Source organism: Plecotus auritus (genome assembly GCF_963455305.1).
Source record: "Plecotus auritus genome assembly, chromosome: 12".
Classification (NCBI taxonomy): Eukaryota; Metazoa; Chordata; class Mammalia; order Chiroptera; family Vespertilionidae; genus Plecotus; species Plecotus auritus.
The window spans coordinates 21,734,357-21,749,760 of record NC_137778.1 but is presented as its reverse complement, the minus strand read 5'-3'; the positions used below and the strand labels follow the sequence as shown (position 1 = coordinate 21,749,760).

The following is a 15,404-nucleotide window of genomic DNA, read 5'->3' as shown; positions in this document are numbered from 1 at the left end:
TGGGGCCATTTTTCAGCGAACAGGTATAAGAAGATCCATTGGAATGCAGGAAGAAAATATTAGCATTTCATCCATATATTTTTCTATTTCATCCATTTAAAGTGTCTTTTATAATATACACATTTGTTAATATATTATTTTAGTAATGCATGTACTGGTATAGAATGTTAAGAAGAAATAGGTTTTGGAGATTGATGCTCAAAATTTTTTTAATAATAGGGATACACTACTAAAAATATTTAGCCATGTGTTGGAGACCGGGTGTAAGCTGACAGAGTCCTTGCACCTGAAGGGACTGATAAGATTCAGTGCCCTGCCCACACAGTGTCCCCTGACTTGTTTGGATGGCGATTTCCAATTGTCAACAGAATGAGAGCGACCTTTCATGGCTTACCGGAAGTCTGTAACTATTTACTGAGGTTTGCTGTACCGAGAATTTGGCTTCCCGCTTTATCTCCCTTAGAGATTAAGAGGAACGGAGAGTACGTTCCTTTTGAACTGACCTCCCAGTCAGTGTTTGTGTATAAGAGGTATTGCACAGTTAATAAAGCTGAAGCAGTCTGTCAATGGCTTGCAGTCCTCCCGATCCCGCTTTCATGTCTTTCTTTTCTTAATTCCCACCTCCCTACCTCAGTCCGGTTCACCTGTCAGGCTGGCACTGACAGCCATGCTCTAGCCGGTTTGGCTCAGTGGATAGAGCATCAGCCTGGAAAAGTCCCAGGTTCGATTCTGGTCAAGGGCACGTGCCTGGGTGATGGGCTCGATCCCCACTGGGGGGCATGCAGGAGGCAGCTGATCAATGATTCTCTCTCATCATTAATGTTTCTATCTCACCCTCTCCCTTCCTCTCTAAAATCAATTTAAAAATATATGTATTTTTTTAAAAGTTGTTTCTATCTCTCTCCCACTCCTTTCCTCTCTGAAATCAATTTTTAAAAATCAATGGAAAAATATCCTCGGGTAAGGATTAAAAAGATATATATGTATATATGTATACTAGAGGCCCAGTGCACAGATTCATGCACCAGTGGGGTCCCTCGGCCTGGCCTGCGGGGAAGCGGGGAAACTGGCTCTCCAACATCCCCCGAGGAGTCCCAGATTGTGAGAGGGTGATTCTTGGGTAATGCACCCCAGAATTGGGCTCCCTTCTCTCTGGTTCCAGGTGCGTCACCTGAGAATCACAGCTGCCAAGTCACCACAGCTCGGCAACTCCTGCATTGAGCCCCTGCCCCCTGGTGGTCAGTGCGTGTCATAGCTACCAGTCAGCCAGTCGCTTCGGCTTTTATATATATAGATATTTAGCCACCATACCTGAGTGTGTCAAATGCTTCTGTTGCCAAAATAGCAATCTGATTGCTTTTAAACAGATTTACCTATAAATTCCACTTAAATATGACAATGTTTTTAAGAACATATTAATATAATGTATTGACCACTTGCAAGAGAAATTTAAGAAAAAAATTGATATTAATAATTTCAAGAAGATCCATTATTACAAACTTTCAAAATTTCCTCTTACCTTGCACCATGTTCTATGTTCTTTTTTTTAAAGGGGTTAGGGGGGCCTAGCCAGTTTGGCTCATTGGATAGAGCATCAGCCCTTGGTCTGAAGGACCACAGGTATGATTCCAGTCAAGGTCATGTACCTTGGTTGCAGGCTACATCTGAATGCAGGAGGCAACCAATAGATGTGTCTCTCTCACATCAATGTTTCTCTCTGTCTCTCCCTGTCCCTTCCAATTGCTCTAAAAATCAGTGGAAAAATATCCACGGGTAAGGATTAACAAAAAATAAAGTAAAAAAAGAAAAAGCGGATGGGGAAAGACTAATAATTAGTTAATGTTTTAGATACAACTTGATTCTTTAGAAACTTATAAAATTATGCATTCAGGTGTTCCCTGAGGTTTATCTAAGTATTTTTGCTCTTTTGATTACTCCTTTTTCTCTTGTAAAATGTGCACTTAAAAAGTTAAATATACTCTATATTGTACTATATTTCTTCTTTATTTTTTAGATCAAACCAGCAGACCAAGTCAACATCCAGAATCATCTTGGCAGTCATCACAAAGTAAGGAAAGCCACGTTTTACACTCTTAAAAGTCTACCTGTGGGTGTGGTCAATCCTGCTCTCATTTTTAAAGATACTCCTTTGCAAGTTTCATGTAAAATGTTGAAAAGGGGGTATGGTGAATGCTTTAAAACCCTCATCGTGCATCTTGAATTTGCTTCTTGAGTGAGCCATCTCTGTATTCAACCTTGAATTAGAATTAAAAAATGCAGAACTGCTTTCAGTGATTTGTTGGATATTTTTGGTTGCAATGTAAATTTGTTGAAAGGTTTTAATTAATGTAGTTTGAGCCTACTTATATAGACATATTTTAATAAGGATATAAAATTTTATATGCAGTATAATTTTAACTGTTGCAAAGTCTTGGAATAATGAATAAATTAGTGATAAATGAGATGTAGTAAAAAGTTAATGGTAAGTTAGGTGGTGGGCATATAAAAGTTTTACAGCCTTGCTTACAACTTTGAAAATTTTCATAATAAAGTGTTGAGAAAATAAAACTCAAGAAAAGATTAGAAAATAATGTGCTAAAAGCTAACAGTGATTTGTTTAGAGTGGTGGAATCATTAGTGACATTTTTCTTACACTTTTTTTCATTATTTTGCAGATTATCAACAATGAATATGTATTTCTTAGGTTAAATGGAAATGATATTGGGTTGTTTTTTTCCCTCACAGTTTTAAATCAAGCCCCAGAATTTGAGTTATTAATAGATTTAAAAAAATATCCTTGTATACTGCCCTGGCTGGTGTGGTTCAGTTAGTTGCGCATTATTATCCTGTGCACCAGGATTCCTGATCAGGGTACATGCCCAGGTTTTGGGCTCCGTCCCCAGCAGAGGGTGTGCAGGAAGCAGCTGATCAATGATTCTTCTCATCATTGATGTTTCTCTCTCTCCCTCTTCCTTACTCTCTCTGAAATCAGTAAAAACATATTAATTAATAAGCATGACATGAAAATAGGCAAGTTTCCATTAAATAAATGAAAAATTTTTTAAAAGTGTTACTTTCCATATCATTTGAAGGCAAATTATCAGTTGAACAATATTCATTTATTAAAATATTATAAAATGTATAACTTTCATCAGCTTCGAGGTTTATGTTGCCCCCAAATTTTGCATATAACAACTTTCAAATCTGCTAACACCCATTGAGTTGATTCCACTTTGGATTCTAAGGTGTCAGTCAGTTTTTCCTTGCAAATTTTTCTTGTGTTTCTTCTTGAGAATGGCTAATGAAAACATCAGTTTGATAAGGTATCATTAGCAGTTGTCATCTGCAAGCATGATGCCCTCACAAGCATCATCTAAATTTTGGAGTTCTTTTTTACATCTATTTCTAGAAAGGTGCATTTCTTTTACAGCTAGCATATATTGCACTTGTTTTCAGGAAAAAAAGTTGAAAATAAATTTACATTTATACTTGTATCAATGGGTGGAAGTAATTCATTTCTTCAGGGCAGATTTGGAAATTTTTCTTGTTAGAATTGTAATATCATTTTCAAGTTCCATGTATCATTTTATAGGTGTCCTTAAGTACCAGCAGCAGCATCCTTTATTTCATGACTACTCTGCAATGTCCACAAATTTGCTTATATAATACATAACATTATGTGGATTGCCAGGGTCTATATCTCAGCCCTACTACTTTGAGATATATAATTGGGCAAGTTATCAATTTAAGTTTCCTTATTTGTAAAATAGGAATAGTAATAGTATTCACCACACAAAATGTGAGAATTAAGTAAAATTACACTGGTACCTGGTAAACATTCAAGACAGTTCATCATTATTTTTTTTTTTTTTATATTTTATTGATATTTTACAGAGAGGAAGGGAGAGGGATAGAGAGCTAGAAACATCGATGAGAGAGAAACATCGATCAGCTGCCTCCTGCACATCTCCCACTGGGGATGTGCCCGCAACCAAGGTACATGCCCTTGACCGGAATCGAACCCGGGACCCCTCAGTCCGCAGGCCGACGCTCTATCCACTGAGCCAAACCGGTTTCGGCCAGTTCATCATTATTTTGATGATATTGATCCTAAAGCTTACTACTAATTATCCAATTACTGAACATTTTGAAGTTTAGAAAAGGGAAAACAGTTACATATTGTATATGTTTGGGACTGATGAAAGAAAGGTTTTTGTTTTTGTTTCTTTGATTTATAGTATTTATAATAAACAAGCAAAATATTTATGCAATATTTTTATTGTTCTTATTTCCAAGTATTCTATGACTTTATCTCTGTTTCTGTTTCAGGTCAAGACTTCACAGCTCTTGATAAGCAACATTCAGTGCCAAGTAAGTGGTTGGTGATTCTTGATTAGTCAACCAATTCTAACCTGTCATTACTCTGCCAACAAAAAGTACTACCTATGTAGGATTTTTTAAGTCATTTTATCCTCTTTGCCTTTTAATTCACCACACATTGGTACTATATGTGGTAGTTACTCTGTGATGTGGAAATGTGTTCGGGATAATTTTACTGGAAGTAATTTATTTGCAAGAGTTAACTTTTTCTTCTTAATTAACATTGAAATCAAGTTGAAGTGTTATTGAGCTCAGTCATTTTCACAGACCAGAGCAAAGCACTTGTACAGAGTTTTTTTTCTTAGGTGATTATACAGGGATGGGCAGAAGTAGGTTTGCAGTTATGATTTTGTGAGTTTATTCTTGTATTATTATTTAGTTAGTTATTGTATTATTTACTGTTATTATTATTAACCCAGTTTTGCCCATCCTGTATATTTATTTGCTACCTATTTTGCTGGGAAGTGGTTCATCCTCACCAATGTGGTCCTTTGACATTGTCTAACACTGGAGTATGGTATACATTTTCAAAGTATATGAAATCGTATTTTGATATATGTGTTTGCTACAGGCTCGGGATATCAAAAAAACCTTCAGAAATGGGTTGACCAAACCGTAAGAATAAGGACGAAGATGCCAAGTAAGTTAGTAAATCCCTACCTATTATTGAAATAATTTTACTTGCTGTTTTTCTTGATTATTTAACATACAAAAATATGTAATTTTTCAGATAAGCATTTAGGGTGTTTGTGATGTCAATAAGGACATACCATAAATAGATGTGATGAAGCAATCATATTTTGAATTCAGTGTCCATCATAATTTCTGTAGCAATGTGTTTATGTTAAACCTTGACCGTATAAAATAAAAATCCATGCCTTATGTGACCCTTAATCTCGCTCCCTTCTTTACTCACCTAATCATAGTAGGTTTCAAGGTCATCACCCCTTATTATTATGTAGATAACATAAAAATTCCCATCATGTATCTCTTGCTCATGAAGTGACTAACTATAATTGGACAAGGTAAGCTCTGTGGCCTTTGTTTCCCATTAGCAAAGCAGTAATGGTTCACAATTCATTTTTCCCAGCAGTGAAGTTTGTACCCCACATATAAGTGAGTTCTTCAGCTATCAAAACTGGGTTAGCTTTTTTTTTTTTTTTTTTTTTTTTCAAGATCTAATTGGCTTTATTAAGCAATTCATGAATGAGGTAGCATCCCTTCTAGCAACTAGAAGGATGCTCTCCGGGATAGCTTTTTGCCTTTGCCTTATTGCTGGCTGTCATTTCTTATTGCTGTGTGTACCTGCTGTCAGAAGATCATTTCCTCTTACAGTTTGCTCATCCTGTCCTTCTAGAGCTAGGAAAGGTTATTAATTAGTCAGCTTCTTAGGATTTGTTTATAACCAGTATAAAAAAGTTAAAACTTATTTTGAAGATCTGAGAGATACTCTTGGAAATAAAACTGAGTTTGAGTATATATTCTATGAAAGTTCACAGATTTTATATGTTATTTCTTAGTTCTTAACTAGATACAGGGTGTTCCCAAAAATATCTACACACTCTAAGGCTGGGAGCTCAATTTTGAAAATGAGATGTATTTTAATAAACACTGCCTTTATAGTTATTTGAAGTGTGTGTATACATTTTGGGGGACATCCTATATTCTGAGTAATTAATATCAGATTACTTCCAGATAAGTGAAGTATAGTGCACAGTATTATCAAAAATGTGTATGAAAAAGGCCAGGGGGCGGGGGTGGACTAGAAGGGGCCAGTGGGGGAAACAAGGGGACATCTGTAATACTTTGAACAGTACAGGTTTAAAAATAAATAAAATAAAATTAGGAGACTTTATGTAATAAGGTGGACATGTTTCTCAAAAAAAAAGTTTGTATAATTTTTACTTCCTCCAATAAGACACTACAAATGCAGTGTAGAAAGGAAAATAATTACATTGAGGATCTAATTGGAATGTAGAAATACATCTTTTAGTTGTTAAATTGCTAGCTAATTTTTTGTATTTTACCTGTTTGCATTCCTACTTTGTCTCAAGTTAGTTCATTGCGCTTTCTTGTTTGATGTAATCTCATGTTTTGTTTCTGCTTTTGTTGCCATATCCACAAAGTCGTTGCCAAGGCCAGTATCGAGAAACTCTTTCTCTGTGTTTCTTCTGGGAGCTTTATGATTTTAGTTCTTAGGTTTAAGTTTTTAATCCATTTTGAGTTGATTTTTGTGTATAGTATATGATAAGGGTCCAGTTTCATTGTTTTGCATGTGGATATCCATTTTCCCAAACATCATTTATTGAGGAGACTGAGCTCAGTCACACTTGTCTAAGATCAGTTGGCCATATCTGCGTGGGTTTATTTCTAGACTCTATTCTCTTCCATTGGTCTATATATCTCCTTTTATGCCAGGACCATGCTGTTTTGATTATTTTAGCTTTGTCATACATTTTGAAATCAGAAAATGTGACGTCTCCAGCTTTATTGTTGTTACTCAAGCTTACTTTGGCCATTTGGAGTTTTTGTGGTACCATATGAATTTGAGAATTGTTTTTTATTTCTGTAAAAAATGCCATTGGGCTGAAACCGGTTTGGGTCAGTGGATAGAGCGTCAGCCTGCAGACTGAAAGGTCCCAGGTTCAATTCCGGTCAAGGGCATGTACCTTGGTTGCAGGCACGTCCCCAGTAGGGGATGTGCAGGAGGCAGCTGATCGATGTTTCTCCCTCATCGATGTTTCTAACTCTCTATCCCTCTCCCTTCCTCTCTGTAAAATATCAATAAAATATATTAAAAAAAAAATTTTTTTTAAATGCCATTGGGATTTTTATAGGGCTTGACTGAATCTGTAGATTACTTTAGGCAGTATGGGCATTTTAAGAATTTAATTCTTCAATTTATGAACATGAGATGTCTTTCCATTTACTTGTGTCTGCTTTAAATTCCTTTCATCAGTGTTTTATAGTTTTCAGTATACAAGTCTTTCACTTCCTTAGTTAAGTTTAGTTCTATTTTATTCTTTCTGGTACCATTGTAAATAAGATTATTTTCTAGATTTTGTTGGTGTTAATTTTGTTTTCTTAATTTACTTTTTATTAGTTATATAAATATTACATGTTATATAACTATTTGTCCTTAATATCATCGTAGTATAGCACTTCACAGCATTTTTATATACTATTTTCTCATTGGATCTTTGCAGCCATGGAGTGAGGTATTCAAGCTAACATAATCTGTTGAACATTTTTATGCATTTATATATTTGGTAACCTAATTTAGCAGCTTCTAAAAGATGTAGTGTCCTGGGCTGAAGTAGGAATTGTAAAACAATATGTCTTTAGAGTTAAGGTTGATGTCATTTTGCTTCATTTGAGGTTTTTGTTACATGACCAAAAATAAGGTTATTTCTGGATCGTGGCAGTGCTAATTTTATTCCTCCAGTTTAGTTTAGTATTTCTCAAATGAAAGCTGGTGATAAACACCAGAAAGATAATTTATATATATATAACAGTTGTGAATCCAGACAACTGATAAATGTTAGTGTTGGTAAACATAGATCATATGAATGAGTAACTTCTCCACCTTCTGAACCCCTGTCCTTCTGTAACCTCCCTTAGAAGTTAGAGTCTGTGGCCAAGCCAAGAAAGATGGCGGGAAAAGAAAGGAGTTGGGTAGTTTTTAATTTGTTTTCTGAAGTAATGATAGAAGTAGAGATTTGATGAAGTTGTGAGAAAATTATTTTTGAAATCTATTGTTTAACCACAAACATAAAACAGATTTACTTGCCTATTAACAAAAATGGTGAAAAGTTTGTTTAGTGTAATTTTTTATTTATTTTATTAAAAATTTTTAAAATTTCCATTATAGTTGACATTTGATATTTTGCTACTTTCAGGTGTACAGTATAGTGGTCAGTTGTTTCTATAACTTAGGAAGGATCCCTCATAAGTCTAATACCCACCTGGCACCATATATTGTTATTACAATATTATTGACTCTAGTTCCTATGTTGTTTGTACTTTAAATCCCCATTGCTATTTGTCACTGCCAATTTGTACTTCTTAATCCCTTCACCTTTTTCACCAAGCCCCTCTAAAAATTACTGGTATTTGAAGTGGTCAGAAGCACCAGAGGAAATCTTTGAATCAATTTGAGGTAGAAAATAGTGTTAAGATGGAGCTTTACATTAAAACACCTTACCCAGATAGCCCAGTGTCCATAATCCCTATTTTGTTCTTTATTTTCCCCTTTACAGCATCAGCACCAGACAAATGTTTCAATATATGTCAGTTTCAGATAGTATATATTTTCTTTTATTATAGTTGTACTTATCTGAACCTCCTAACTTTGCCCCAGAAGTTTCACAGGTCCCATTAAATAATTTGGATCAGATACTTGAAGGCTTTCTCACGGAGCGAATGTATTAAGAATATGCTTTGTACTAGACATGCCGTCAATAGTTGTGAGGGAAATAGGTCCCTGTCTCAAGGAGCTGTCATTCTAATGGGCACTTCCGCTTTTTTCTTCTGTTTCTGGCTGATCTCCACCTTTTTTTCTTAGTGGAATTTTTATGTTCTTTGTCTGTTGGATATACTTAAGTTATGAAACATAAATTGATAGTCTTTATTACTCCTATCATTAGATGACAGCTTTCAGAAATCAGAGTTTGGAAACCAGTCTCCATCAACCTTCAGCCAACGTAAGTCTGTTCAGTTTTTATTAAGTGAGTCTTTAAAATTGGTGATCCATAATTGTCTTTAATTGTGTTTGACAGCAGAATAACTTAATGCTATTTGAAGAATTATATTTTAAGCACTTCAGAGGGAAAAGTACATGTTTTACTAGCGGTGAAATTCTTTAAGGGTAAATGATAGGAAACAACAACTGGTTTCCCCCTTCACTTTATTGTCCATACAACCAAAAGTAAAAGTTAATAAACTAAAGCTACTAATACTATTAACCAAGTGAACCTTGCTGAGTCAAAAAAAAAAAAGACCTCACATCGCATAACACAACAGGATTGTCATGGGTTTGAGAGTCTATAGGCCTGTATTTGAATTAGATTGCTTACCTTCTCTGTAGTATTGGGGGCAAGTTTAGTTTTCTAAGCCTGTTTATTACCCTGAATGAGTACTAAGAAAATAACTGATTCTCAGACTTTTTGGTCTCAATACCACTTTCTACTAGTGAAATTAATAAGTATCCCAAAAAACTCTATTTTAAAAAAATATGGGTTATACATATCCATATTTAACTAGAAAATAAAATTCTTTTCTGACTTACTATTTTATTTTTGAATAATTTAATAAGAAGAGTGATAACTTGCTTTATATTTTTTCCAATCCCTTTAATGCCTGGCTTAACAAAATGGAACTCACCTACTTTTTACTTCTGCCTTCAGTCTGTTGCAATATATTGTTTTGGTTGAAGTATCTGCAGAAAATCCAGCTTTATACAGATATGTAGAATTTTAATAGTTTCAGATAATTGTTGATATTTTAATTTTGATACTCTCCAAAACTCAACAAGTGGTAGTTTCTAACTGCTGTTTGAAATGTGAAATCTGAGACCACATTAACAAACTTTTTGTATTCCGTAAAACCTATTGGTCTTCGTTGTACTTTGAATAGACTATCATGCACTGGTCATTTGGAAAATATTGATTCACGAAGTTATGTAGTTCTTCCAAATGTTGAGACATTTGTAATACAATATCAAAAGAGTATATTTGTTAATATCACCACCAACAAAAAAGTCTTTTAGAATTGGGAGCTTTCGAACTGATAGTAGTAGATACAATATTTCCACAACCCTAATTTTCACTTGAAACCTTGAATTTTATAATTGGCAGCAAATACTGTCAGTTGGGCTCACTTTGTTCATTTTCAAGAAAATGTCTATCAGATATGCAAATCCGACTCACCATAGTTTGTCACTTGTTCTTTCAATTAAAAATTCCATGAAAAGAAGCACTAGGGCAGCTCACAACTCAGTTGCACAAGTTCTTTTCCTGAGACAACCATTGTATTGGGCTATGTATCAGAGTGCTTTATGTAACTGAACCTGTATAGTTTTATTAAGCAACCAATGTTACCCCAGTAAATTCGGTTTTAATAAAAAGTGCTTCCAATTTCTTCACATAGAATATTAAAATCTGTGCTCAAATTATTTCTTATTAACCTCAAGTTATAGTAAGATACATAATTTTAACTGCTTTATGAAGGACATTCTTAAGTAAAATTTAATGCATGGCCATGAAGAATACAAAAACTATAATCACACAGTTTGGTGCCACTGCCCTGTGATTCATTCTAAGGCATCATTTGTTTTTATACCATCAATGCAAGTGTCAACGTGGTGGGAAAAGTTAATAATGTCTTAGTATTATGAGATCTAGGACAACTATTGCTCTAAAAGGTCCATAGTGAATTATTAGCCTAAAGCAGTCAGTCAGTAATTAGAAGATGTAGAACTATTTTCATTGCCATTATATTAAACGATTAAGTGTGTGACATATGAGAGAGTGCTTTATAAACTAAAAAGCAATAGATAAGTAACTTGATATCATGATAGCCAATAATAATTAGGGATGAGTTGCAAACTAAATTTTACGAGTGTTAACTTGCATCAGTGCAACTAAAGGGACAGCTAGCTACAATATATGCTAGTTGTTCACTTAGAGTGCATCCTTTTCTTTATCTTTTTATATACTTAAAAATCTTAAAAATTCTATCTTGAATAATTAGCCATCTGAACTCTGGGTTTCTAAATTTAAAAATGCTTTATAAAGTATCTTTTAATATTGCTTACTTCCCCAGTATTAACAGTAGTAATAATAGTTTTGTTTTATAACTTATACTAGAGGCCCGGTGCACGGGATTCGAGCACTGGTGGGGGGTGTGGCCTGTGGGGATCAACCCACTGTGGGAGCACTGCTAATCGCAGTCAGTTGAGTGGCTGTGGACCTGCCCTCTGAGCAGCTGCTCCCACTGTGGGAGCACACTGACCACCAGGGGGCAGCTCCAGCATTGAATGTCTGACCCCTGGTGGTCAGTGCTTGTCATAGCGACTGGTCGAGCGGTCGTTCCGCCATTCAGTCACTAGGCTTTTATTATATAGGATTATTTCTGACTTGCTTATGCCATTTCATACATTTAAATTTTACTTCTTCCTCTGAGTTTTTACCATTTTGGTAATGAAGAGATATAAGTATGCTTATACACATAACTTAAAACCTATGGGTGTGAGTGTTTCTTAAAAATGTGTAATAAATTATTAAGAAAGTAGATTATCAGCTCCCTTCTTTAAGTTCCTTCCTCTTTTGTCCATTTATAAAGAGTAGTATTGGTTTTCCTGGCCAGTATGGCTCAGTGGTTGAGCATCAACCTATGAACCAGGAGGTTGCAGTTTGATTCCTAGTCAGGACACATGCCTGGGTTGCAGGCTCAATCCCCGGTAGGGGGCGTGCATGAGACAGACGATTGTGTTGATCTCTTTCTCATCGATGTTTCTATCTTTCCCATCCTCTCGCTCTAAAAACTCAATAAAAACATTTTTTAAAAGATTAATATTGGTTTTACAAGTCACTTGCCCTTGACTTGAAGAAATTTATATTTGTATCTGTCATTTTTTTTTTCCTGAGCAGACATGACTGGACAACCCAAAAATGCATCTTTTGTCAAGATGGAGTGGTGGTGGATACTTCTTGTGCTCCCTATTCTTGTCCTTGGGAGTTTGTGGTACACTCGTGTTCCTGAGATAGAAAGCACTGCTGTGCAAGAGTTCCAGAACCAGATGAAACAACTTATGAATAAGTACCAAGGTCAAGATGAGAAGCTGTGGAAAAGGAGCCTAACATTCCTGGAAAAACATCTCAACAGCTCCCAGCCTCGTCCTCAGCCTGCTATCCTGCTGCTGACGGCTGCCCGTGATGCTGAAGAAGCACTCAAGTGTCTGAGTGAACAAATCGCTGATGCCTATTCATCCTACCGTAGTGTCCGTGCCATCCGGATTGATGGGACAGGCAGAGCTACTGAGGACAGTGATGCTGTGAAACTAGAGGTGGACCAAGAACTGAGCAATGGGTTCCAAAATGGCCAGAACGCAGCCGTGGTGCACCGCTTCGAGTCCTTGCCCGCAGGCTCCACTTTGATCTTCTATAAGTATTGTGACCATGAAAATGCCGCCTTCAAAGATGTAGCCTTAGTCCTGACCGTCTTGTTGGAGGAGGAAACACTTGGAACCAGTCTAGGCCTAAAGGAAATTGAAGAAAAGGTGAGGGATTTCCTCCAAGTCAAGTTCACCAACTCTAACACACCCACCTCCTACAAACATATGGACTCAGACAAACTGAGTGGGCTCTGGAGCCGAATTTCCCACTTAGTCCTGCCTGTACAACCTGAAAATGCCCTGAAAAGGGGCATCTGCTTATAAGCGGTGACAGAAGAGAAATCATGTCCCGAGTTCTGAGAATTTTTTGGACTTTGTAACCAGAGACAGAATGCATCTTTGTGAAAGAACTGTTATCTTTCTAAAGGAAGTAAAGTTCTAAATCATTTCTCCAACCTGTTACCTGTTGTTTGAGAGAAACATTTCCCTATTTCCATTAAGATTTGTGTTACTGGTATCCGAGAACTATAAGTTATATGCAGTCCCATAGAGGATCGATTTAGATGCTGGCTGAAGCATTATTACTATGGAATGACCAGTGGGAAGGACTAGAAAATCCTTCCTACGAAGCTTCCTGATTTTTAACGTAGACCTTTTACAGTTCGTTTTTAGTAAGGCAGCTCCCTAAATGCAACTGTGGGTTTTCCCATTTTGTTTTCTTTTCCATCATTTAGGCGTGAGTTCCTTAGCTTCTGCTTATAGGGACAAAAGTAACGCAAGGTCATCTGAGTGTGTGTTTGGGTGTTGGGTTGTTGTTTTTTTCTTTTATTTTGGAGGGTGGGAAGAAGGAGGCAAGGGAACAGAGAGAATTTGTGGAATGGGGAAGGAAAGGAGGGAAAATAACTCTTAAAGGTAAAATGTTAAAATAAGCTACAGAGACTTAGTCAGACATAGTTATCTAAACTCCATTCTCACTGCACTCTGTTGGGATTTGTTTTTCACATATCCTTTTTTTACTTTTAAGAAATTTTTGGTCCACCCAACGATTGTGAAGCATGATATCACAAGGTTAAGTATACTTATTCATTTGACTTTTAAGGGCAGGTAAATCCAGAGCGGTTTATTTTGGATATATCCTTAAGTTTTGTTTTGAATTAAGAAATGTATTTTCTGGGGAAGAAAGGGAAAAAAAGGAATATAATTTTAGGATTTGGTAGACCATTTGTTAACCAGCTTTTGTGGGCTATTGAAGGATTTAATTTTCTACATGTCCACTTGTTACAGTCTCCTTTAGTGACTCTTATAACAAATATTAAGATTTACTATGCAGCCCTGGCCGGTTTGGCTCAGCGGATAGAGCGTCGGCCTGCGGAATGAAGGGTCCCGGGTTCGATTCCGGTCAAGGGCATGTACCTTGGCTGCGGGCACATCCCCAGTGGGGAGGTGTGCAGGAGGCAGCTGATGGATGTTTCTCTCTCATTGATGTTTCTAACTCTCTATCCCTCTCCCTTCCTCTCGGTAAAAAAAAAAAAAAAAAAAAAAAAAAGATTTACTATGCACATGATAAACTTGAGTGCCTCAAGCCAAAAAGAAAGTGAACTTTACCATGTGTGAAGAATGTTAAAATGTACTACTTGTACATTACTGTACTATAGTATTTCGGTTATAACTTTTGCATCTGTAACAGCTTTCTCATCTATCAATTGCTTTGGTTTTCTTAGAATCTTAAAATTCTAGAGCCATCTTGTTGTTGTTTTTAATTATCAACAGCCCTTTTGAGGATCCCATGACTGGTAATAGAGTATGGTCTAATTTCTTCACCCTAAGACTACCAGTATTCATAAATTTATACCTCATATTGTAATTTGTTCCTGTCAGAAATCAGATCGTCTGATTTATAGAAAATTCTAAAACGAAGTTTTTGAAGAGGCTTATTTTATACCTATATATTATATGGAGAAACAAATTGTTTTTATTAAATGTTTCACTGACCAAAATAATTTTAAAGTAATTAATTTTGCTTACCTTTTTGGAAAAATAATTATAGCAGCTGATCCGTAAATGACTTCAAAAGCTATTTTAGTAATTTAAATAAATTTACTTTTCTTGGTTTGTACTCTTTGTATGTGTTGTAAACTTAATGATTCATCAACTTTTTTTTTTTTAATTACTAATCCTAGGGTTTTCTTTACACTTGAACAATTTGAGTGACTTCTGCTGGGAGAAACAAAGGCCACAGAATTGGATCCAGTTCCAAGTACATAGGTTAGAAGTAGAATCTCCACGATTTTCTGTTTTATCTTGGGATTTTGAATTATCACTAGAATGAAATTAATATAGGTATTCCTGACTTGACAGAAGAATCGTAGCAGTGTTTCTCAAATTTTTCATTCTCTCCTCACTAAAGAGCCTTTTTAGATGTATTTTTTTGAATTGTCTATCCCCTTGAAATTTTAATACCACACATACTCTGATTCTGGGCATCTGTTTATGGACCGTATATAGTTTTGTGCTTTATACATATGAAGAGTAATATTTTTTGCTCCCCAAAGTACCAAGTTTTACCCATTGGGAATATATGCTCAAGAACAGCTGTATTTCAGATCAGTGCTGCCTAAAATATTGTATTTTCTGCTTATGTTATTATAATCCTTTTGCAAGGGACATTTTAATGTCATCAGCTTGAAAATAGGCACTAGGGTGTCTAGAGATGAGTCACATTGTGACACTGGGTGACAACATTGGTCCAGGGAAAACCATAGTACAGTACTGTATCATACAAATGTCTAGAACTTAATTTGCTTCCCTTTTAATGACTTCCTTCTATTTAAGGAAGTTTCCTAAACCTCCGATTCTCAAAACAAAGACCCGAAGTAAACTTGATCTTCATCTTTTTGCGTCCACCTTGCCT

The 15,404-nt window shown here is 35.8% G+C and overlaps 1 protein-coding gene across 1 annotated transcript in view; it reads left to right on the top strand.

Annotated features, from left to right (window-relative positions):
* TOR1AIP1 (torsin 1A interacting protein 1) overlaps positions 1–14,609 on the top strand; it is a 28,429-nt gene extending 13,820 nt beyond the window's left edge. Inside the window, exons 7-11 of the mRNA XM_080648915.1 lie at positions 2,015–2,068; positions 4,330–4,371; positions 4,952–5,020; positions 9,027–9,083; positions 12,030–14,609. Of these exons, the coding sequence (XP_080505041.1) occupies positions 2,015–2,068; positions 4,330–4,371; positions 4,952–5,020; positions 9,027–9,083; positions 12,030–12,817 (1,010 nt within the window). The 3' untranslated portion in view covers positions 12,818–14,609. The remainder of the gene's footprint in view (positions 1–2,014; positions 2,069–4,329; positions 4,372–4,951; positions 5,021–9,026; positions 9,084–12,029) is intronic.
* The last annotated feature ends 795 nt before the right edge of the window (positions 14,610–15,404 follow it).